The sequence below is a fragment of the Ranitomeya imitator genome, chromosome 5, assembly GCF_032444005.1.
Source record: "Ranitomeya imitator isolate aRanImi1 chromosome 5, aRanImi1.pri, whole genome shotgun sequence".
Taxonomy (NCBI): domain Eukaryota; kingdom Metazoa; phylum Chordata; class Amphibia; order Anura; family Dendrobatidae; genus Ranitomeya; species Ranitomeya imitator.
This window is the reverse complement of record NC_091286.1, coordinates 130900554-130926914: the sequence shown is the minus strand read 5'-3', so window position 1 is coordinate 130926914 and position 26361 is coordinate 130900554. Positions and strand designations below refer to the sequence as shown.

The following is a 26361-nucleotide window of genomic DNA, read 5'->3' as shown; positions in this document are numbered from 1 at the left end:
CATGATGCATCAGTATAGTATCACATGGCATGAGGAGACAATGGGATTTTTCTTCTGTATATTTTCCCTAAATAAACTAAAATTATAAGTCTACAGTTGGGAGGCTGAACAGTCATCTCCTTTATTGTAACTGTGCAACAGGCCATTAACTACTTACCAGTAATTGTGATAGAAGTTTCTGTAAAGATATCCAGATGTGGGTGGGAATTGGTTCAACATGAGATTGCAGGAGCAAATGAAGAGAAATATACATCGATTTATCAGATGATCCCTTAGTTACATGTTCGTTTGTAATACTAGCTGAATTAATATTTCTATATTAAGTGACAGGGGGAAAAACCAACAACAGTACTTTAAGATGACATGCAATGCTTTGACTCTTCGATAAGCTTATATTCAGTTACAGTAACTGTTAAATGATCTGTCGGTTACTAGAGCTGATGTGTTTTAAATAACATACTGTAGAAAACACAATGTAGCTGTAAAACTCATTACATTTTATTAAACTGTTAACAGATTGGAGAAGTACAAAATCTAAATCAAAATGACTGATTAAAATGTACAATATTTGGAATAGTTTATCTTTGCTCCAAGTTTTGTTCCTGCAAGACATTCCTCAAACTTGGCATCCACCTGTTTGCTCTGTTCCTCAGTGAAAAGACTCTTCCAGTCTCCAATTTCCCCTTGAAAAAAAAATAAAATTAATGTAATATCTAAAGTACTAGTAAAAATAATGCAAGGTAAAAATATCTGCGAGTTATTACTGCAATTCAGTGGCATAGTCAGTATATTGAATTAAACATTATGTAAGTGAATAAATATACCATCACTTCCTACATATGCCAGCGATTGTTATTTGATAGATTACTGGTCATTCTGTTTTCCTAGAAAGGTGCACTCTTCCAACTGGCCAGTGTAATACCCAAGATAAAACATAACAAGCAAACACCTTGCAGTACATAAATAGCAAAAGTGCATGAAAATAAAAAATGTAAAAGCCATCCCACCACATCATGGTGACCTTATTCAGGACGGTCTCAAGCTCAAGTATTAAAACTACCATTTGTCAAGTAACGTGCGTGTGGATAAGGGCTGAGAAGGATCGAGACCCTGGTAATAGATACATAGGCATGGGGAACTGCACAAACTTAAAGGGACACTGTCACCTGAATTTGGAGGGAACAATCTTCAGCCATAGGGGCGGGGTTTTTGGGTGTTTGATTCACCCTTTCCTTACCCGCTGGCTGCATGCTGGCTGCAATATTGGATTGAAGTTCATTCTCTGTCCTCTGTACTACATGCCTGCACAAGGCAAGATTGTGAATGAACTTCAATCCAATATTGCAGCCAGCATGCAGCCTTGTGCAGGCATGTACTACGGAGGACAAAGAATGAACTTCAATCCAATATTGCAGCCAGCATGCAGCCAGCGGGTAAGGAAAGGGTGAATCAAACACCCGAAAACCCCGCCCCTATGGCTGAAGATTGTTCCCTCCAAATTCAGGTGACAGTGTCCCTTTAATGTTCAGCTCAAAGAAAAGGGAGGATACTCCTTGGTTTCAGTTTTTTGCAGGTGTGGCCAACCTTTCCTTTGAGCTAGACATATTTCCATGCATTATTGCTATTAATAAGCTAATGCCCTGCATTAAATATTGTTTTTATCTTGGGTCTGGTCTTTCCAGTGGCCAGTGTGAACACGCGTCTACTAGCTGCATGCACATCAACTCATATTCCACTTCCTCTCTTTAGCTTATTTGTTTCAATTGGCCAGTCTGCCTCTATGCAAGTAGTGTTTCGCAACTTATGAGACCTGATATCTTCTATAACTATTACTTTTGTTACATCTCAAGTTAAAGTGAAAAGTGGGAAAAATGCAGAATTCAGGGTCATAAGTGATTTGCTTAGCCAGACACTTTCATGCACATAAGATTGTGATAACAAGAAAGTAGCGAGTGCACCTTGAAAAGATCAACCAAGTTAGACCAAGTCCCTGCGGCGAGCGTACTCACATGAAAGATGTGCAATCCAGGCACAATAGTGATGCATGCGAGAATGGAATCTACTGTCAGTTGCTGCTCCACCCACTGGATTCACAAAGATCCACATGGAAGCATAGTGAGAGGAGTTACCGGTGTAAAATGAGTGCTACCAGACAAAGCAGGAAGGATTCCAGGGATGATGTTAAGTGGATAAACTATTCTTAATTACGCGTTTCGGAGCCCTATCTGGCTCCTTCATCAGGTAAGTCTTGCCTGATGAAGGATCCAGATAGGGCCCTGAAACTCACTAATAAAAATAGTATATATCCATTTAACGTCATCCCTGGAATTCTTCCTGCTCTGTCTGGTAGCGCTCATTTTACACCGGTAACTCCTCCCACTACGTACATAAAGATTATATGACTAAGCCACAATGAGGCAAATTATCAAGTGAATACGGCCAATCAGGTCATAGACTTGTTCCAGCCATTTGCCAATACATTTGTACATAAAGTCATCTCCACTACTTTTGCTGGAATGATTAATTGTAACATTTTTATATTACAAGATTTTATTAAAATCACTGAAAGAGCAAGTAGAACATACAAAAAAAATAGTTAATTGACAAAAAAGATAAATTCACTTCATATTTGGTTCTTACAATCAGCAGGACCACTTCAACTGTTTGGGTTGCATGTGTCTGCCATATACAGTTGTATTGAGAACTGCAGTCAACTATTCTTTTCAATACACTTAGGCCTCAGTCAGACGTAGGTTTTTTTTTTTGCATGAGTGCCATCTGTGATTTTCACCTGTTCAAAAGGTTTGCGATTTTCGGTAACCAAGCGGCCCACAGAAAATGTCAGAGATATGTCCACTTTTGATCAAAATTGGAAATGCATGTTTATTAGTGACTAGATGGTGGCCCGATTCTAACGCATCGGGTATTCTAGAATATGTATGTATGTATGTATGCATGTATGTATGTAGCGCTTAGCACAGCCACATAGCATATAACACAGCCAGCCACATAGTATATATCACAGCCACGTAGTATATAGCACAGCCCACGTAATATATAGCACGGCCCAAGTAATAAATAGCAGCCAGGCAGTATATAACAGCCCACGTAATATATAGCACATCCCACGTAGTATATAACACAGCTCACGTAGTATATAGCAGTGTGGGCACCATATCCCGGTTAAAAAAAAAAAATTATAAAAAATAGTTATTATACTCACCCTCCGGCGTCCAATGAAGCAGTTTTGATGCGTGCGATGCTGCCGCCAGCTTCCATTCCCAGTGATGCACTGCAAAATTACCCAGATGACTTAGTGGTCTCGCGAGACCGCTAACTCATCTGGGTAATTTCGCAATGCATCACTGGGAACGGAAGCTGGCGGCAGCATCGCGCGCATCGGTGGACGGCGGAAGGTGAGAATAGCACAATTTATTTTTTTATTATTATTTTTAACATTATATCTTGTTACTATTGATGCTGCATAGGCAGCATCAATAGTAAAAAGTTGGTCCAGGATGGGGCGACACACTGGCACTGACTGGAGGGGAGTAGGGAAGGGGCACTGACTTGAGGAAAGTAGGGAGGGGCCAATTCGCGGCCGGACTAACCTTGTTGCTGATTGGTCGCGCCCGTCCGGGCGCGACCAATCAGCGACGCGGGATTTCCGTTACGGAAGTTAGTTACAGACAGACGGAAGCACCCCTTAGACAATTATATAGATAGATTAGCGAGTATGCTCGTTACTCTGGTTTCTCAGTTTCTCAGGTGGTCTCAGAGTACAGTCATGGCCAAAATTTTTGAGAATGACACCAAAATTATATTTTCACATGATCTGCTGCCCTCTGGGTTTTATTAGTGCTTGTCTGATGTTTATATCACATACAGAAATATCATTGCAATCATATTATGAGTACCAATAGGTTATATTGACAGTTAGAATGAGTTAATGCAGCAAGTCAATATTTGCAGTGTTGACCCTTCTTCTTCAAGACCTCTGCAATTCTCCCTGGCATGCTCTCAATCAACTTCTGGACCAAATCCTGACTGATAGCAGTCCATTCTTGCATAATCAATGCTTGCATTTTGCCAGAATTTGTTGGTTTTTGTTTGTCCACCCGTCTCTTGATGATTGACCACAAGTTCTCAATGGGATTAAGATCTGGGGAGTTTCCAGGCCATGGACCCAAAATCTCTATGTTTTGTTCCATGAGCCATTTAGTTATCACCTTTGCTTTATGGCAAGGTGCTCCATCATGCTGGAAAAGGCATTGTTGGGCGCCAAACTGCTCTTAGACGGTTGAAAGAAGTTGCTCTTGGAGGACATTCTGGTACCATTCTTTATTCGTGGCTGTGTTTTTAGGCAAGACTGTGAGTGAGCCGATTACCTTGGCTGAGACGCAACCCCACACATGAATGGTTTCAGGATGCTTTACAGTTGGCATGAGACAAGACTGGTGGTAGCGCTCACCTCTTCTTCTCCGAATAAGCTGTTTTCCAGATGTCCCAAACAATCGAAAAGGGGATTCATCAGAGAAAATGACTTTGCCGCAGTCCTCAGCAGTCCACTCCCTGTACCTTTTGCAGAATATCAGTCGGTCCCAGATGTTTTTTCTGGAGAGAAGTGGCTTCTTTGCTGCCCTCCTTGAAACCAGGCCTTGCTCAAAAAGTCGCCGCCTCACAGTGCGTGCAGAAGCACTCACACCAGCCTGCTGCCATTCCTGAGCAAGCTCGGCACTGCTGGTAGTCCGATCCCGCAGCTGAAACAATTTTAAGATACGGTCCTCGCTCTTGCTGGTCTTTCTTGGGCGCCCTGGAGCCTTTTTGACAACAATGGAAGCTCTCTCCTTGAAGTTCTTGATGAAGCGATAGATTGTTGACTGAGGTGCAATCTTTGTAGCTGCGAAACTCTTCCCTGTTAGGCCATTTTTGTGCAGTGCAATGATGGCTGCATGTGTTTCTTTAGAGATAACCATGGTTACCTGAAGAGAAACAATGATACCAAGCACCAGCCTCCTTTTAAAGTGTCCAGTGATGTCATTCTTACTTAATCATGAGTGATTGATCGTCAGCCCTGTCCTCATCAACACCCACACCTGTGTTAATGGATCAATCACTAAAACGATGTTAGCTGCTCTTTTTAAGGCAGGACTGCAATGATGTTGAAATATGTTTTGGGGGTTAAAGTTCATTATCTGGGCAAATATTGACTTATTGACTTATATTGACTTATTGCTGTTAAGCTGATCACTCTGACATTCAGGAGTATATGCAAATTGCCATTAGAAAAAATGAAGCAGTAGACTTTGGAAAAATGAATATTTGTCTCATTCTCATAATTTTTGTCCATGACTGTACTTCGGCGTGCTCGGAGATTTAGTTTATGTCGACACTGCTGCATGATTTGCGGCTGCTAGACAGCTTGAATACATGTGGGGTTGCTTAACAAAACAGGCAATCCCCACGTGTATTCAAGCTGTCTAGTAGCCGCAAATCATGCAGCTGCGTCGACAAACTAAATCTCCGAGCACGCCGAAATACTCGGAGACCACCGGAGCATGCTCGGAGAAACCCAAGTAACGAGTATACTCACTCATCAGTAATGTTTATATTTTAGTGAATACTATATTTAAAAAAAAAAAAATGGCTGCATTCAGATGACATTTGAGCACAGTCTGATTTTTACCAATTGTCAAAAAAGAGAAGGTGGTGAAACTTTAGTTTTTCTCTACATACAAGAAAAAAACTGATGACACTGAAACCACATTTTGAGAAAAATAAAATTGGTCCATTTTTAATGTACGTGAGAAAAACGGACGTTTGAATGAGGCCCTAGGTCTGTGGGACTAAATGGAAAAACGGACCATTAAAGTTTATTTGCACATTAGTGTAGATGTCAAGAGTTTGTAATTAGCATTTAACAGTACATCTCACAATTGGTGTGCACTTTGCCTAAGAAAGAAGAAACATAGGAGGTGCAGTTTAAAGTAAATACCTTTTCGGAAAAAAACGTTTGCCATGTTCCCATGTGTTTCCGTTCCTTTTCCTTTCATGGATTTAAAAGTAGATTTTTCTTCAACTCTCTGTAGTTGCTCATCAGTTAAAATTATCCCAAAGAATTCAGAAATTTTTTTTAGTTCTGCAAGGAGATCCTGAAAAACATTGCAAAGAGCTTAGAAGGAATAACAAAAAAAAGGTACTAAATAAAACCCCTGGGCCATTTTCCTTTTTCGCTCCCCTTCTTCCCAGAGCTTTTTTGCTCTTCTGTCAATATGGCCATGTGAAGGCTTGTTTTATGAGGGAAGAGTTGTAATTTTGAACGATACCACTCATTTTACCATATTATGAACCATAAAATGGAAAAAAAAAATTCCAAGTGCGGTTAAATTAAAAAAAAGTGCAATCCCACAAATTCTCTTTTTTTACTATATTCACTAAATGCTAAAGGTGACCTGCCATCATGATTCTCCAAGACATTAGTTTGCAGATACCAAAAATGCATAGGTTCCTTTTTATTTAAGTGGACGAAAAAAAAAAAAAAAAATTAAAAAAAAAATTATTTTTCGGGATGAAGGGCTGGGTGAGGGCTTATTTTTTGCAAGCTGACGTTTTTAATCGATACCATTTTGGAGCAGATACAATCTTTTGATAGCCTGTTATTGCAATGTTGTGGCGACCAAAAAACGTAATTCTGGATATTTTAATTTTCTCGTTACACCATTTACTGATCGGATTAATTATTTTTATATTTTGATTGATGGGGCATTTCTGAAGACTGTGATACCAAATCTGTATTTAATGGTTTTATTTAGATTTTTTTTTTCTTTAACTTGCCTTACCAGTCTTTGGAGATTTGAAGCTGCCATCTCCTGATCAATTCTGCTACACGTTGCAGGGCTGAAGCCCTGCCATGTGTAGCACAAGCGATCATCTGCTATGAACATCAGCCACAGGGTGGCGCCTATAGCAGATCAGCAATGACAACCACGAGGGTCTCCTACAGACCCCAAGTTGTCATTCAAACCCATCTGAGCTTCGCAATCATGTTAATTAACACTGTCATATTGACAGCGGCATTTAACAGGATGTTAACAGTTGCGGGTGGATCGGGTGTTAGAGGCACATGTCAGCTGATGAAATCAGCTGACATGTGCCGGGAAATATGCAGGCTCAGCGCTGGAAGACACAACGAGATATGATATGTATCTCTATCATATGTCGTGAAGGGGTTAAAGGCAGGGACAGGTAAAAGTATCTTTGCAGTTGGTGCTTGGGCACTGCAATTCATAAATCCTTCATCCACCACTGCAGCTATGTTATTTGGGTAACAAAATCTACTCAAGAACAACTTATTACATCTTTGCCACTCATGTCATCTTGGGTAGAATATCAAGTGACAAAAACTGCACTAAACTAAAGAATAGTTCACGCTTTGCAGTTTTAGAGCAGGTTTTGTATTCTATTTCAGACAAAGGGTTACCAAACCTCATGGACACACCAAAGCTATTAGTATGGAAAGTGAATACAAAGTCCTGTGCTACTTTGAGGGTCATGTACAGAACATTGTTTTTAAAGGAAGAACACCTCTATGGATATGGTCACGCTTGGATGGGCCCACAGGAGAATCCTGCGGTGGGCCTCTATAAATTACTTTTGGATATGTCACGGACCCCCACTCCATCTTAAAACAACCAAAACTACAGTAAACCTAGACCCTGAAATAAATACACAAAATACATATTTTGGTTGTCAAAATGGCCACAGCTTAATTTAAACCACAGGATTAAAACAATCATAGTGGGAGTGAGGTGAAGTTATAGTACATTGGGATTCGCAAGTACTGTGATACCCCCAGCTGTCTGACATACAGCACCAGGACACACAGCCATAAAGGGGCAGCACGTACTGGCTTGCAATTCAAGCAGAGCCAGTAAACTTTCAGGGCACCAGTGACCCTTTTATCCTCACCCCTGTGATTAACCACTGTGCCCACCCTTGATTGACATTACCATTGCAACACCCTTCAGGCTGGCCACCAAAACAGAGCCTGCTCACCACCATGGAGGTTTTACATCCTCTATTAGGGCAGTCTCATATGTCCAGATAATTCCGGTACCGGAATTATCCGTGTCCGGGTGCCGGTGCGTTTCTGTGGCACATCAGTGTGGCACACGTGTGCCGCCTGTGTGCCCACTGGGCACCACACGCACCGTGCAGGAGACAGCGCTAAAGTTTAGCGCTGTCCCCTGCATCGTGCTGAAGCCACCATTCATATCTTCCCTGCAGCAGCGTTTGCTGTAGAGAAGATATGAATAATCGTGTGTAAAATCAACATCCCCCTATGGGAGGTGGAGCCGCATATTCATGACTGTAATCGGCGGCCCCACGTGACCACTCATACAGGAGAAGGTGCGGCCAGGACAGGAAGCAGCGCCAGCCAGCGAGGGAGCCAGGTGAGTATTTTAATAACAGCAGGGGGGCGCACAGGAGGTGGGAGGGGGGTGGGGACCTGGATATTTATTTTTACACACGATTATTCATATCTTCTCTACAGCAAACGCTGCTGCAGGGAAGATATGAATGGCGGCTTCTGCACCAGTTGGGGGACAGCGCTTACTGTAGCGCTGTCTCCTGCATGGCACACGGACTGCACACGGACAATGTCCGTGTGCGGTACATGTTTTACATGGACCCATTGACTTTAATGGGTCCGTATAATCCTTGCGCTCCCACGAACACTGACATGTCTCTGTGTTTGGCACACCGAGACACGGTCCGCAAAAAATCAATGACATCTGCACAGATGCATTGATTTCAGTGTGTCTACGTGTGTCAGTGGCTCCAGTACGTGAGGAAACTGTCACCTCACGTACCGGAGCCACTGACGTGTGAAACCGGCCTTAGGTGGAAGTTGCAGACAAGTTAAGGTGGACTCATTTTAACTGACTCCTAAACTGCCAGCAAAGAGGCCATTTGACACCTTAAATGGACTCAACCACCACCACCCATGCCTAATAAAGCCATCAGACAGTTCTACATGCTATGGAAAGACTGTGCACACAAGTAACAATTCCAGAGCAATGAAAATAAATAAAGCGAAAAAACAACAGCTAAACATTCTGAAATGAGGATCCCATAAGGGGTAATGTGTAAATTAAACCATAACAAAGGGGGGAGCCACAGTCTGAATACCTGTATAATGACATCTGTCATGCCTCAAAATTATACCGCATGTATTTTAGCCAGCTCTAATAATTCACTACTTCACTGTTTTTTTTAGAAACCACCATTTATGTACAGTAGCTGTGCCATAATAGTTTCTTAAACCCACTTACTACTACCCAAAAAGTAACGAGTATATATAGAGAGGACAATATTATAAATAGAGAGTAGTTAAAAGCTATACACAATGTAACATCAACATTATAACAGTCCATTAAATAACTTTAATATTTGCACATCGTCATTTTTTCTGCTATGTTTATTTCAATTACTAACGCATTATTAACCCCTTAGTGACAGAGCCAATTTGGTACTTAATGACCGGGCCAATTTTAGCAATTCTGACCACTGTCACTTTATGAGGTTATAACTCTGGAACGCTTCAATGGATCCCGCTGATTCTGAGATTGTTTTTTCGTGACATATTATACTTCATGTTAGTGGTAACATTTCTTCGATATTACTTGCGATTATTTATGAAAAAAACGGAAATATGGCGAAAATTTTTAAAATTTTGCAATTTTCAAACTTTGTATTTTTATGCCCTTAAATCAGATAGATATGTCACGAAAAATAGTTAATAAATAACATTTCCCACATGTCTACTTTACATCAGCACAATTTTGGAAACAAAATTTTTTTTTGTTAGGGAGTTATAAGGGTTAAAAGTTGACCAGCAATTTCTCATTTTTACAACACCATTTTTTTTAGGGACCACATCACATGTGAAGTCATTTTGAGGGGTCTATATGATAGAAAATAATGAAGTGTGACACCATTCTAAAAACTACACCCCTCAAGGTTCTCAAAACCACATTCAAGAAGTTTATTAACCCTTTACGTGCTTCACAGGAACTGAAACAATGTGGAAGGAAAAAATGAACATTTAACTTTTTTTTGCAAACATCTTAATTCAGAACCATTTTTTTTATTTTCACAAGTGTAAAAACAGAAATGTAACCATAAATTTTGTTATGCAATTTCTCTTGAATACGCCAATACCCCATATGTGGGGGTAAACCACTTTTTGGACGCACCGCAGAACTTAGAAGTGAAGGAGCGCCGTTTGACTTTTTCAATGCAGAATTGGCTGGAATTGAGATCGGACACCATGTCACGTTTAGAGAGCCCCTGATGTGCCTAAACAGTGGAAACCCCCCACAAGTGACACCATTTTGGAAACTAGACCCCATAAGGAACTTATCTAGATGTGTGGTGAGCACTTTGAACCCCCAAGTGCTTCACAGAAGTTTATAACGTAGAGCCGTGAAAATAAAAAATCGCTTTTGTTTACACAAAAATGATGTTTTCGCCCACAAATTCTTATTTTCACAAGGGTAACAGGAGAAATTAGACCACAAAAGTTGTTGTGCGATTTCTCCTGAATACGTCGATACCCCATATGTGAGGGTAAACCACTGTTTGGGCGCACCGCAGAGCTTGGAAGTGAAGGAGCGCCGTTTTACTTTTTCAATGTAGAATTGGCTGGAATTGAGATTGGACGCTATGTCGCGTTTGGAGAGCCCCTGATGTGCCTAAACAGTAGAAACCCCCCACAAGTGACCCCATTTTGGAAACTAGACCCCTTAAGGAACTTATCTAGATGTGTGGTGAGCACTTTGAACCCCCATGTGCCTCACAGAAGTTTATAATGTACAGCCGTGAAAAAAAAAAATCGCATTTTTTCTACAAAAATGATCTTTTTGCCCACAAATTTTTATTTTCACAAGGGTAACAGGAGAAATTAGACCACAAAAGTTGTTGTGCGATTTCTTCTGAATACGTCGATACCCCATATGTGAGGGTAAACCACTGTTTGGGCGCACCGCAGAGCTTGGAAGTGAAGGAGCGCCGTTTTACTTTTTCAATGTAGAATTGGCTGGAATTGAGATTGGACGCCATGTCGCGTTTGGAGAGCCCCTGATGTGCCTAAACAGTAGAAACCCCCCACAAGTGACCCCATTTTGGAAACTAGACCCCTAAAGGAACTTATCTAGATGTGTGGTGAGCACTTTGAACCCCCAAGTGCTTCACAGAAGTTTATAACATAGAGCCGTGAAAATAAAAAATCGCTTTTGTTTACACAAAAATGATGTTTTCGCCCACAAATTCTTATTTTCACAAGGGTAACAGGAGAAATTAGACCACAAAAGTTGTTGTGCGATTTCTCCTGAATACGTCGATACCCCATATGTGAGGGTAAACCACTGTTTGGGCGCACCGCAGAGCTTGGAAGTGAAGGAGCGCCGTTTTACTTTTTCAATGTAGAATTGGCTGGAATTGAGATTGGACGCCATGTCGCGTTTGGAGAGCCCCTGATGTGCCTAAACAGTAGAAACCCCCCACAAGTGACCCCATTTTGGAAACTAGACCCCTTAAGGAACTTATCTAGATGTGTGGTGAGCACTTTGAACCCCCATGTGCTTCACAGAAGTTTATAATGTAGAGCCGTGAAAAAAAAAAAATCGCATTTTTTCTACAAAAATGATTTTTTGGCCACAAATTTTTATTTTCACAAGGGTAACAGGAGAAATTAGACCACAAAAGTTGTTGTGCAATTTCTTCTGAGTACGCTGATACCCAATATGTGGGGGTAAACCACTGTTTGGGCGCACCACAGAGCTTGGAAGAGAAGGAGTGCCGTTTTACTTTTTCAATGTAGAATTGGCTGGAATTGAGATTGGACGCCATGTCGCGTTTGGAGAGCCCCTGATGTGCCTAAACAGTAGAAATCCCCCACAAGTGACCCCATTTTGGAAACTAGACCCCCTATGGAACTTATCTAGATGTGTGGTGAGAACTTTGAATGCCCAAGTGCTTCACAGAAGTTTATAATGCAGAGTCGTGAAAATAAAAAATATTTTTTTTTCCACAAATAGATATTGTAGCCCCCAAGTTTTTATTTTCACAAGGGTAACAGGAGAAATTGGACTGCAATAGTTGTTGCACAATTTATCCCGAGTAAGCTGATGCACCATATGTGGGGGTAAACCACTGTTTGGGCGCACGGCAGAGCTCGGAAGGGAAGGAGCGCCTTTTTGGAATGCAGACTTTGATAGAATGGTCTGTGGGCATTATGTTGCGATTGCAGAGCCCCTGATGTACCTAAACTGTAGTAACCCCCCACAAGTGACCACATTTTGGAAACTAGACCCCCCAAGGAACTTATCTAGATGTGTGGTGAGAACTTTGAATGCCCAAGTGCTTCACAGAAGTTTAGAATGCAGAGTCGTGAAAATAAAAAATATTTTTTTTTCACAAAAAAGATATTGTAGCCCCCAAGTTTTTATTTTCACAAGGGTAACAGGAGAAATTGGACCACTAAAGTTGTTGTCCAATTTATCCTGAGTATGCTGATGCCCCATATGTGGGGGTAAACCACTGTTTGGGCGCACAGCAGAGCTCGGAAGGGAAGGAGCGCCGTTTTGGAATGCAGACTTAGATAGAATGGTCTGTGGGCGTTATGTTGCGTTTTGCAGAGCCCCTGATGTACCTAAACAGTAGTAACCCCCCACAAGTGACCCCGTTTTGGAAACTAGACCCCCCAAGGAACTTATATAGATGTGTGGTGAGAACTTTGAATGCCCAAGTGCTTCACAGAAGTTTATAATGCAGAGTCATAAAAAAATATATATATATATTTTTCCACAAAAAGGATTTTGTAGCCCCCAAGTTTTTATTTTCACAAGGGTAACAAGAGAAATTGGACCCCAGAAGTTGTTGTCCAATTTATCCCGAGTATGCTGATGCCAAATATGTGGGGGTAACCCACTGTTTGGGCGCACGGCAGAGCTCAGAAGGGAGGGAGCACCATTTGACTTTTTGAGCGCAAAATTGGCTGTCGTGTTTGGAGACCCCCTGATGTACTTAAACAGTGGAAACCCCCCAATTCTAGCTCCAACCCAACTCCAACACACCCCTAACCCTAATCCCAACCCGATCCATAATCCTAATCACTAACCCTAACGATAATCCCAACCCTTACCCCAAAACAACCCTAATGTCAACCCTAACCATAACCCTAATCAAAACCCTAAATCCAACACACCCCTAATCCTAATCTCAACACTAACCTCAAACCTAACCCTAATCCCAATACACCCCTAATCACAACCCTAACCTTAACCCTAATCCCAAACCTAACCCTAATCCCAAGCGTAACCCTAATGCCAACCCTAACCCTAATACCAACCCTAATCCAAACCCTAACCCTAATACCAACTCTAACCCTAACTTTAGCCCCAACCCTAACCCTAGCCCTAAGGCTACTTTCACACTTGCGTCATTTGGCGTCCGTCGCAATCCGTCATTTTGGACAAGAAACGGATCCTGCAAATGTGCCCGCAGGATGCGTTTTTTGCCCATAGACTTGTATTGCCGACGGATCGTGACGGATGGCCACACGTCGCGTCCGTAGTGCACTGCATCAGTGTTTTGGCGGACCGTCAGCATAAAAAAATGTTCAATGTAACGTTTTTTTGTACGTCGCATCCGCCATTTCTGACCGCGCATGCGTGGCCGTAACTCCGCCCCCTCCTCCCCAGGACATAGATTGGGCAGCGGATGCGTTGAAAAACTACATCCGCTGCCCACGTTGTGCACAATTTTCACAACGTGCGTCGGTATGTCGGGCCGATGCATTGCGACGGCCCCGTACCGACGTAAGTGTGAAAGAAGCCTAACCCTAAATTTAGCGCCAACCCTAACTCTAAATTTAGCCCCAACCCTAACCCTAAATTTAGCCCTAACCCTAACCCTAGCCCTAACCCTACCCCTAACCCTAGCCCTAACCCTACCCCTACCCCTAACCCTAACCCTAGCCCTAACCCTACCCCTAACCCTAACCCTAGCCCTAACCCTACCCCTAACCCTAGCCCTAACCCTAGCCTTAACCCTACCCCTAACCCTAGCCCTAACCCTACCCCTAACCCTACCCCTAACCCTACCCCTAGCCCTAACCCTACCCCTAACCCTACCCCTACCCCTAACCCTACCCCTAACCTTACCCCTACCCCTAGCCCTAACCCTACCCCTAACCCTAACCCTACCCCTAACCCTACCCCTAACCCTAACCCTAACCCTAATTTTAGCCCCAACTGCTCTTCTCCTGCCGGCTGGTAGATGGAGACAGATGGCGGGCGCACTGCACATGCGCCCACCATTTTCTTTTGCCCAGAAGATGCCGGCGGCCAGGAGGAGCAGCAGGAGGATCCAGGGACACAGGTGAGTATGATAGGGTCCCCGAATACCCCTATTTCTCTGTCCTCTGATGTGCGATCACATCAGAGGACAGAGAATTACACTTAGCTTTTTTTTTTTTTTTTTTTGCGGTCGCCGGTAAACAGTTAATTACCGGCGATCGCAAAACAGGGGTCGCTAAAACCGACCCCCGATCATGCTCTTTGGGGTCTCTACCCCCGGCAGCCGAGACCCCAAAGATTCTCGCGGGGCCGGCCGGCGGGCGCACTGCGCATGCGCCCGCGATTTTCAAGATGGCGGCGCCCACCGGGAGCCACGAGGAGCATCGGGGGAGATAGGTAAGTATTGGGGGGCTACCTGGGACCCCTTTTCTCTATCCTCCGATGTGCGATCACATCGGAGGATAGAGAAATTAAAAAGAGATCGCGGGTTTTTTTTTTGCGATCACCGGTAAACGGTTAATTACCGGCGATCGCAAATGCGGGGTGGGTTAAAAAACCCCCGAATCATGTTCTCTGGGGTCTCGGCTACCCCCGACAGCCGAGATCCCGGAGAAAATCCGACTCTGGGGGGCGCTATTTACTTTTTCCACAGCGCCGTTAATTAACGGCGCTGTGGTTTAAGTACCCTTAGCGGCCGCCGTTAAAAGGCGTATCGGCGGTCGCTAAGGGGTTAATAACCCTGCCACACCATTGTCAATTGTTTCTCACGCACATTAAGACATTTACAGTTAGCAGCTTCCACGGACTCAAGGGCACCCAGATAAGGTTCACTGCAGTAATCTAGTGCATTAACCCCTTCATGACCAGAGGTATTTTCGGTTTTGCGTTTTCGTTTTTTTGCTCCCCTACTTCCCAGAGCGATAACTTTTTTTATTTTTCACTCAATATGGCCACATGAGAGCTTGTTTTTTTGTGGGACGAGTTGTACTTTTGAACGACACCTTTGGTTTTTAACATATCTTGTACTGGAAAACGGGAAAAAAATCCAAGTGCTGTGCAATTGCAAAAAAGTGCAGTCCCACTGTTCTTTGTTTTGCTTTTTTTACTAAATGCTAAAACGGACCTGACCTGCCATCATGATTCTCCATGTCATTATGAGTTCATAGACACCAAACATGTCTAGGTTCTATTTTATCCAAGTAGTGAAAAAAATTCCAAACTGTTAAAAAAAAAAATTGTGTCATTTTCAGATACCCGTAGCATCTCAATTTTTCGTGATCTCAGGATGGGTGATGGCTTATTTTTTTGCATGCTGAGCTGACATTTTTAATGATACCATATTGGTGCAGATATGATCTTTTGATCGCCTGTTATTGCATTTTAATGCAATGTTGTGGCAACCAAAAAAAACATAATTCTGGCGTTTTGACTTTTTTCTTGCTATGTCATTTAGCGATCAGGTTAATCCTTTTTTTTTTTATTGATAGATCGGTCAATTATGAACGCAGTGATACTAAATATATGCATGTTTGATTTTTTTATGGTTTTATTTTGAATGGCGTGATTTGAACATTTATATATTTAATAGCTTCCCCGCCCCCCCCCCCCCCCCCACTTTTGGCATGCTTCAATAGTCTGGTTAATAGCCACGGGTGGATCAAGATTCCACCCGTGGATGTTCCGGGCACATGTCAGCCCACATCAAAGGGAGGGTGTCAAACATCGGCGTACTATTATGAAGAGCACTGTCCTGACAACAACCTTGAAAGAAACAAGAGTTGGTCAATGCAACAGTCAAAATCCAAGCCTCAGAATTCTCAAGTCACTTGAAAAAAAGAGGGTCCTTAAAGCTACAGATTGTATTGAAAAACATGCCTACCTCTCTTTCTTCTCCCCTCCAGCCTCTGTTTCTAGCTCAGATGAGGCAATTTATTCTGTAGACATGCAAAATATGATTGAACCCATGGACTTCACCCTATAGTTTAGTGCCCACGCACCACCCATGCAGTTATTAGTTACCCCTCACCACCCCGCCATGTGCAGAGTTATTAGTGACCCATCAATGCCCGCCATGTGCTGAATTACTACCCAAATATTTCATTAATTTTATATATGAGCAAAACATGTGAAATGCTCCAGGTAATCCTCTCAGGTCTGTACGATCCACCATCGTAGATAATGTAAAATAAGCACTCGGTTGGTATACACCGGTCATGCAAACATACGAGTGGGACAATATAAAGAAACTGGATGGGTATATTAGGCAGGACAGCACGTAACATAAGAGGACAAAAGGCTGCCAAATCTCCAGAGATAAAGCACTGAGCTGGAAGTCATGTACAGATTATTATATGTAGAGCAAGGATAATAACCTGTACCATCAGATCTGTATACACAGCATGATCCGTAGATAGCAGAGATGTGGGTCACATACAGGTCAGCACACAGTAGGGTGTTTATAGCTGCACTGACATGAAGTGCAGCCTCTCATCATACATATACTATCCCCGAGTGCTCCCCTCTCACCAGTGTCTAGTACATGTGACTGCCAGCTCCACCATAGAGAGCATAGTAATGGCAGACACTGTATGTGTCCATGCTTTGTCCTATCATACCTATACCTTCCCCTGACTACTCCTTTCTTACATGTGACTGTGCCATTACTATGCTCTCTATGGTGAGCTGGGCAGTCACATGTATTAAAAAGACTAGCGAGAGGAACAGCACGTATTTCAGAGATTTACATGAAAACCCCGATGTAAGAGCTCACCGTAGAGCACAGGATAAATGTGCGCCTAGCCTTACTGTGATATTTGGGAGGCAGAAAGAAGAAAAAACAAAAACAAAAAAATCAAAACCAAAACACAGCAGTTGAAGAACTCGCCATATCTTTTTTACGCCATTACACGTGCGGTATAAGTGACTGGAAGACTATTTTTCAGGTCGGTGCAATTACAGCAATACCCAATTTATATCGGGTTTTTAGGTTTGACTGCTGTCATACACTTAAAAGAAGCTTTTTATTGTAAAAAGCAACACCATATTTTGAGACCTATAATTTTTTCCATATTTCGGCTGACAGACATGTGAGGGCTTGTTTGTTGCAGGGCGAGTTGACGTTTTTATGGTTACCATTTTCGGTCACATGATTTTTTTGATCGCTTTCTATTCAGATTTTTGTGGAGGCAAAAAAAAATATAAATTCAGGAATTTTGTTTTCCTCTGTTCTGCGTGTGGTATAATTGATAAGGCAGCCTTATTTTCCGGGTGTGTACGATCACAGCGATAACACATTTCCATTTTTTTATGCTTTAGCGCTTTTACACAATAAAAACTTTTATAGAAAAAATAACTTTTTGCATTGCTTTATTCTGAGAGCGATGACTATTTTTCCGCTGATTGAGCTATATTTTTTTGTTTTGTTTTTTGCAGGACAAGATGAGGTTTTCAGCGGTACCATTTTTATTTATATTTGTCTTTTGGTCACATTTTATTAGACTTTTTTCTAGCGGTGTGATGACAAAGCATAGTTTTCTATTTTTTGTGTGCTTTTTTTTTTTTTACATTGTTCACTGAAGGGGTTAATTCATTTTTTTTTTACTTTGATTGCAGGTATAAAGCATTGCAATGCACCTATACTGAAAGCTTCTGACACCATGGGGTCAGCATGACGTCATTGCTGGGGCGCCAATTTGAAGGCAGAGGAAGCTCACGTCCTACTGAATGTTGCAATCGCACCATTTAGGGCAGTGGTCCCCAACTCCAGGCCTCGAGGGCCGCCAACAGTGCAGGTTTTCAGGATTTCCTTAGTATTGCACAGGGGTTGGAATCATCACCGGTGCAGATGATCACATTACCACCGATGCAATACTAAAGAAATCCTGAAAACCTGCACTGTTGGCGGCCCTCGAGGCCTGGAGTTGGGGACACCTGATTTAGGGCGTTAGCAGCCAGGGACGGCGCCGACACTGCTCCTGCCTGGTAGTCCAGAAGCTCGGTCACTGGCATCGCTGAGATCCTGCACTGATCAGTCATTTCAGCATCTCCTGTGCGATCATGTTGTAATTGGTCAGTCAGAATGACCAAGTACAGCGATCTGGGAGAGGGGACCCACAGCATGGGTCTCCGCACCTCTTTCAATGCCTCTTAGCTGTTTGACAGCTGTCTTACAGCTGTGTGCACTGACAGTTCAAAATCATGATGGACATAGCATGTCATGGAGCAGGAACTGACACCCGCTCATGATGTGCTATGTCCATTATAAGGCTGGGATCACACATGCGAGAAACACGTCCGTGTCTCGCATGTGAAATCCAAGCTCTGGCGCCGGCACTTGGGAGCGGAGCGTGCAGCTCCATGTGTTCCTATGCGGCCGCACGCTCCGCTCCCAAGTGCCGGCGCCAGAGCTTGGATTTCACATGCGAGACACGGACGTGTTTCTCGCATGTGTGATCCCGGCCTTACACGTAAAGTGGTTAAAGTCTAACTCCTGCAGTTTTGTTTGTATAGCCGTATAAAAGGTCCACTCCTCCCAAAGGCATGTCCCCCCTGAATTAAACAGCAGGTAGACATGCAGCCGCGGTGACTCAAACCTGTTTTTCAAGCATGCCAAAGATACTTGGTTAGCACACGCGCATGCCTCGGATAACACCTTATCTGAGCACATTCGCTCATCACTAATCGTCATGCGGCCAGGTCTCTCTGGGACTTGAACTAGCATCACTGCTTCCAGGCTGATGCTCTACCAATGAGCAACAGCCAACAATGATGTAGATAGGAGATTGTGGTAATCTGGACCTCTATGGCAGGCAATGAACCCAGAAGCAGGTTATATATGTCCATAGATAAAAATTGTATAGAACAATGTATTTCCATGGTACCTGTAAGTGGAAGAAGAATAAGATTTTTGTAATTGCTATTATTTTTACCACTTTTATGGGAACAAAAATAAATAAATGTTTTTCTGCGAGTCTCCCCAGGTCTCAAATTCATAAGCCCACAACTTTAACATGGCAGGAAGGCTCTTAAGCCACAAGTTCTGGTGATTTAATGGGGAGAATTTTGTGTACTTGATCTGTACTGCTGGATCTGACTCCGGAAGCAGATTATATTATTGACAAAAATACATCGTACACAGCAGTGTATGTATTTGAGAATAAGATTCTCATCTTATAAAATTAGTACCAAATAATGAAAAAAAATAAATATATATATATATATATATATATATATATATATATATAGTCAGTCAGTCACTTTTAGGGTATGTGCACACGTCAGGATTTTTTAGCAGAAATTTCCTATCAAAAACCGGACATTTCTGCCAGAAATCCGCATGCGTTTTGTTTTTGCGTTTTTTTTGCTTTTGTTTCCCAATGCATAGAATAGCGGGAAAAACGCGAAAAATCCGCAAAATTAATGAACATGCTGCTTTTTTTTACCGCGATGCATTTTTTTTGCGGAAAAAAACGCATCATGTGCACAAAAATAGCAGAATGCATTCTAAATGATAGGATGCATATGTATGCGTTTTTAATGCGTTTTTATTGTGTCATACCCTAAACGTGTTTTTTTTTAAATAATGAACATCACATCAGCAAAGACCACGGACATATTTGGCGTCCCTGTAAATCGTAACAACCCTCACAGCAATCAGATTATTTACGAGGAGTAAAGGGGGTAAATGATGTAAAATAAATGGCATGATTGATTTGTTTTTCTATATTAAGCCCATGACAAAAAAAAGTTGCAATAAAACTAATGTTGAAGCAGTGTTCTGCTTTTTCTTCTGCAGGTATCCGCAGTATACAAAGCAAAAACAGTCTTCTATGATTATTGCGTGTTTGCTGCGTTTCTTTTATACCATTATGTTTGATCTGATTTGAGGGCAGATAGGAAGCAAAGTTTTTAACAGTACAGACAAGGTTTGACTGCATGAAAAAAATGCAGTTGCATTTTTAAGAGCACTTTTTCAGAAGAAGTGTATAGAGAAAAAATGCACTAAAAAACTGCAGAGTTCAGCAGAATCTTCAGAGCACAAGGGATGGAGATTTCATGAAATAACATCCACTTTGCTCCAAAATTTAGACTTTTTTCACATGTTTTTTGCACAAAAATTCTGCTGTGTTTAACTGTCCAAGCAATAATATATATACATATATACAGCTCTGGCAAAAAGAGAGACCCCTGTAAGATGTTCAGTTTGGATGATTTTTCTCTTTATAGGTATATTTTTGAGTAAAATCTAAATTTTTATTTTATTCTATAAACTTCTGACAACATATCTCCGAATTTCCAAACAATACATTTTGTATTTTTTTTTTCTAAAAAGGAGAAATGGTCAAAGTTTAATAAAAATAAAAAAAAGCAGTGCTTTCAGACCTCAAATAATGCAAAGAAAACAAGTTCATAATCATTTAGAAACAACAATACTAATGTTTTAACTCAGGAAGAGTTCAGAAAAAAATATTTTGTGGAATAACCATGATATTTAGTCACAGCTTTCATGTGTCTTGGCATGCTTTCCACCAGCCTTTCACACTGCACTACTCTTTTGCTCCGTTTATACTCCTTCTTCTTAATGATCTATATGGAGTTACTGTAGTTTGCCTTCTTGGCTTTGGGCTTTTTCAGCGCTATTTAGTGCTTTAAATTCCCTGCTAATATGTTGCCTAGTTTTGATGTTAATATATAGTGTATCTGCAGTTTTATACATGAATGCAGAATCAAAAAGGGGTTTCTGTACTAAAAAAAAAACAAAAAACACCACATTAAAAAACAAGGCTTTACATCTACAACTGAAACGCATCAAATAAAAGGAGAGAAAATGGTTAGTGTAGTTTGGTGTGGACACTTGCAGAAAAAAAAAAAAAACACAGTATTTCTGCAACGTCTTAACACGGCCTTAGGCCGGCGTCCCACTAGCGAGTTTTACGGATGTATGAGAGGTGCAGAAAATACGCATTGCACACGGACCATTGATTTTCTATGGGGCAGCTCCTATCTGCCGTATTTTACGCATCCGTATTATACGGTCTTGTACGGCTGTAGAAAATCACAGCATGCTGCGTTTGTCACCGTATTGCGCCAAAAATCTGCCAATGAAAGTCAATGGGGTCGAGAAAAATACAGAATAGATATGGACCAACAGTGTGACTTGCGAGAAATACGCAGCGGTGTTCTAATTATATATATATATATATATATATATATATATGTAGTATATTGGCCAGCCACGTAGTATATTGGCCAGCCACGTATGTAACAGGTTAAAAAAAGACTTAAAATAAAAAAACACATATACTCACGTTCCGAGGGCCCATTGTATTCCTGGCGCTTGTGTGCGGTGCACGCTGCAGCTTCCAGTCCCAGGGTTGGTATGAGCGCAGGACCTGTGATGACGTCGCGGTCACATGACCGTGACGTCATGGAAGGTCCTTCTCGCATAGCATCCTTGCCACCGGAACCTGCCGCTGGCACTGCCGAGGAGAGGGCGACGTTGGAGGGTGAGAATAACCTTTTTTTTATTATTATTATTATTATTATTATTATTTGTAACATTAGATCTTTTTACTATTGACGCTGCATACAGAGCATCAATAGTAAAAAGTTGGTCACACAGTGTTAATAGCTGCGTTAATAGAGTGCGTTACACCGCGGCATAACGCGGTCCATTAACGCTGCCATTAACCCTGTGTGAGGGCTGACTGGAGGGGAGTATGGAGCGGGCACTGACTGCGGAGACGGGGAGAAAGAAGCGGCCATTTTTTCCGCCGGACTGTGCCAGTCGCTGATTGGTCGTGGCAATGGTCTTGGGCGTTTTACCACGACCAATCAGCGACTTGGATTTCCAAGACAGACAGAGGCTACGTCCAACGAATATCTGACAGACAGACAGATGGAAGTGACTCTTAGACAATTATATAGTAGATGTGTCTCACTGACATTATACTAATATATATATATATATATATATATACACACACACACATATATATAGATCCATTGTATGTCCGTTTTGCAAGCCGGCGAGAAAATCTCGCTGTGCGGGTGCAATACGGATTACATACGGAGGATGCTATGCGCAAAATACGCTGCCACACCCTTCCTACGGATGACATACGGATCACCATTTTGGGAACATTTCTGCGTATTACGGCCTTAAAAACGGACCGTATTTTTATACGCCTAGTGTGACGCTGGCCTTACAGACACCAAAAAAGCCAGATGTCATAGTGAAGCTACATAAAGAGGAGAAAGTTCTGGAGGCTATGACTGAATGAACAAAGAATAAATCCACAGGTCCCAACTAGTGATGAGCAGGATGCACAGATGTCTCGCCAGCTCAGGCTAATCAGAGGTACGATTTTTGACTGTTTATACTGACCAACTCCCGTTTCTTTCAAGGTGGTTATCGAGACAATGCAGTAATCTAGCATTAAAATGAACCTAAGCTGGGCCCCCTTGAGTCAGTGGGAGCGGCTAAGGGTGAAGGTCATCAAGTCCAGAAATCCAATTGACATAGGAGTTGCAAAGTTATTAATAATGCCTTTGTAGACTTTCTGCTATAGGTTGTCAATTAATATATCTAAATATTATAAATGTTATTTAACCCCTTCCCTCAGCCCGTTTTCACCTCTCGGACCATGCCATTTTTTTCAATTCTGACCAGTGTCACTTTATGAGGCTATAACTCTGAAATGCTTCAGCATATCCCAGTGATTGATTTTTTTTTTCCATCCATGACATCGTGTGCTTCATGAAAGTGGTAAATTCTGGTTGATATGATTTGTGTTTCCTTATTTATGAAACTCTAGAAAATTGAACATTTTGTAACCAGTTATTACCCATTTTGTGTTATGTAATTTACATCATTTTTGCAAACAATTATACATATTTAATTTTTTATTTTAGGAAGTTAGAAGGGTAAACGTTTATCAGCAATATTTCTAACAATTTTTTGTTTCTAACAATCATTTTTTTTTTCTTATAAAGATAAAAAAGGTTACCTGTATGAATAGCTTTTCCATAGCATGCAGAACGGATTGAAGGTTTATAAGGCTGGGTTCACATTGCGTTAATGGCAATGCGCTGACTGCATCCGTTACATAGCGGCACTAACGCTATGTAACGGATGCGTTAGCGCACCCATTAACTGCCATTATGTAGCGCATTGCTAACGCATGTCATAATCGGCATGCATTAGGTTCACATTGTGTTAGTGCAGTCCGTTCAACGCATACGTTAAACAGACTGCGTTAACGAAAGTGCCGGAAAAGATCGCGTTTATGCGATCGCGCTAGCGCAGATGATCTATCTGTGCTAGCGGTGACGGACCCGAAAACGCTGCAGACTGCATTCGAGGGTCCGTCACAGAATGACGGCACATCGCTAACGCATGCCGATTATGCCATCAGCGCATTGCCATTAACGCAATGTGAACCCAGCCTTAGCGATGTGCTGTCATTCTGTGACGGACCCTCGGACGCAGTCTGCAGCGTTTTCGGGTCCGTCACTGCTAGCACAATTGCATAAACGCGATCTTTTCCGGCACTTGCGTTAACGCAGTCCGTCTAACGTATGCGTTGAACGGACTGCACTAACGCAATGTGAACCTAGCCTTAAAGAATGGATGATGGGTGGCTGATGGAGGTTGAGTGCATTTAAGGTATCAAATGACATCTTTGGTGGCGGTTTAGGAGTTAGGTGGAAGTTGGAGACCAGTTTTTAAAGGTGTTAAAAGTTTTAAGTAGTACAGGATGTAAAACCTCATTGTGGTGAACAAACTTGTCTTTGGTGGCCAGCCTGAAGGATATCATAATGATAACGTCAATCAGGGGCGGGCACGGTGGTTAAGCACAGGAGTGAGGATAATGGGGTCATTGGTGCCCTGAAAGTTTATGAAAGTTTACTGGCACTGATGGAGTGGCAAGCCAGTGCGTGCCACCACTTTATGGCTGTCTGTCCTGGCATTTCATTTGACTGCTACTGTGATTGCTTTAATCCTGTGAATTAAATAGAGCTGTGGCCATTTAAATACCCGAAATAAAAGTATTTTGGCTATTTATTCCAGTGTCTTGGTTTACTGCAGTTATGGTTGCTTTAATATGGAGTGGGGGTCCGTCCCATATCCAATAGTCATGGTTTTCACAACTCTTGTTTAACACCTGGATGACCCTTTGGATTCACCCTTGGACTGCTGGACCTCTCGCTCTCTGACTGTTGGTATTGCTTAACCCCAGGGGTGGTTTGCACGTTAATGACCGGGCCATTTTTTACAATTCTGACCACTGTCCATTTATGAGGTTATAACTCTGGAACGCTTCAACAGATCTTGGCAATTCTGACACTGTTTTCTCGCAACATATTGTACTTCATGATAGTTGTAAAATTTATTTGATATTACCTGCATTTATTTATATAAAAATGGAAATTTGGCGAAAATTTTGAAAATTTTGCAATTTTCCAACTTTTAATTTTTATGCAACTAAATCACAGAGATATGTCACACTAAATACTTAATAAGTAACATTTCCCACATGTCTACTTTACATCAGCCCAATTTTGGAACCAAAATTTTTTTTTGTTAGGGAGTTATAAGGGTTAAAATGTGACCAGCAATTTCTCATTTTTACAACACAATTTTTTTTTTAGGGACCACATCTCATTTGAAGTCATTTTGAGGGATCTATACGATAGAAAATACCCAAGTGTGACACCATTCTAAAAACTGCACCCTTCAAGGTGCTCAAAACCACATTCAAGAAGTTTATTAACCCTTCAGGTGTTTTACAGGAATTTTTGGAATGTTTAAATAAAAATGAACATTTAACTTTTTTTCACAAAAAAATTACTTCAGCTCCATATTGTTTTATTTTACCAAGGGTAACAGGAGAAAATGGACATCAAAAGTTGTTGTACAATTTGTTCTGAGTACACCGATACCCCATATGTAGGGGGCATGGCAGAGCTCAGAAGTGAAGGAGCGCAGTCTGACTTTTCAATGCAAATTTTACAGGAATTGAGATGGGACGCCATGTTGCGTTTGGAGAGCCCCTGATGTGCCTAAACATTGAAACCTCCCACAAGTGACACCATTTTGGACAGTAGACCCCCTAAGGAACTTATCTGGATGTGTGGTGAGCACTTTGACCCAGCAAGTGCTTTACAGAAGTTTATAAAGCTGAGCGGTAAAAATAAAAAATCATATTTTTTCACAAAAATGATTTTTTTCGCCCCCAATTTTTTATTTTCCCAAGGGTAAGAGAAGAAATTGGACTCCAAAAGTTGTTGTACCTTTTTGTCCTGAGTACGCTGATACCCCATATGTGGGGGTAAACCACTGTTTGGGCGCATGGCAGAGCTCAGAAGTGAAGGAGCGCCATTTGACTTTTCAATGCAAAATTTACTGGAATTGAGATGGGACGCCATGTTGCGTTTAGAGAGCCACTGATGTGCCTAAACATTAAACCCCCCACAAGTGACACCATTTTGGAAAGTAGACCCCCTAAGGAACTTATCTAGATGTGTGGTGAGCACTTTGACCCACATAGGGCTTCACAGAAGTTTATAATGCAGAGCCGTAAAAATAAAAAAATAAAAATTTTCCCACAAAAAATATTTTTTAGCCCCCAGTTTTGTATTTTCCCAAGGGTAACAGGAGAAATTGGACCCCAAAAGTTGTTCTCCAATTTGTCTGGAGTACGCTGATACCCCATATGTTGGGGTAAACCCCTGTTTGGGCACACGGGAGAGCTCGGAAGAGAAGGAGCACTGTTTTACTTTTTCAACGCAGAATTGGCTGGAATTGAGATCGGACGCCATGTCGCGTTTGGAGAGCCCCTGATGTGCCTATACAATGGAAACCCCCAATTCTAACTGAAACCCTAATCCAAACACACCCCTAACCCTAATCCCAACGGTAACCCTAACCACACCTCTAACCCTGACACACCCCTTACCCTAATCCCAACCGTAAATGTAGCCCCAACCCTAACCC

General features: G+C 41.9%; 1 protein-coding gene across 1 annotated transcript in view; it reads right to left on the bottom strand.

Annotated features, from left to right (window-relative positions):
* Positions 1 to 476: 476 nt before the first annotated feature.
* The window catches only part of LOC138681555 (sulfotransferase 6B1-like), a 65549-nt gene continuing 39664 nt past the window's right edge, over positions 477 to 26361 (bottom strand). The window contains exons 6-7 of the mRNA XM_069769154.1: positions 5996 to 6152; positions 477 to 683 (exon numbers count right to left, since the gene is read on the bottom strand). Coding sequence (XP_069625255.1) covers positions 553 to 683; positions 5996 to 6152 — 288 coding nt within the window. The 3' untranslated portion in view covers positions 477 to 552. The remainder of the gene's footprint in view (positions 684 to 5995; positions 6153 to 26361) is intronic.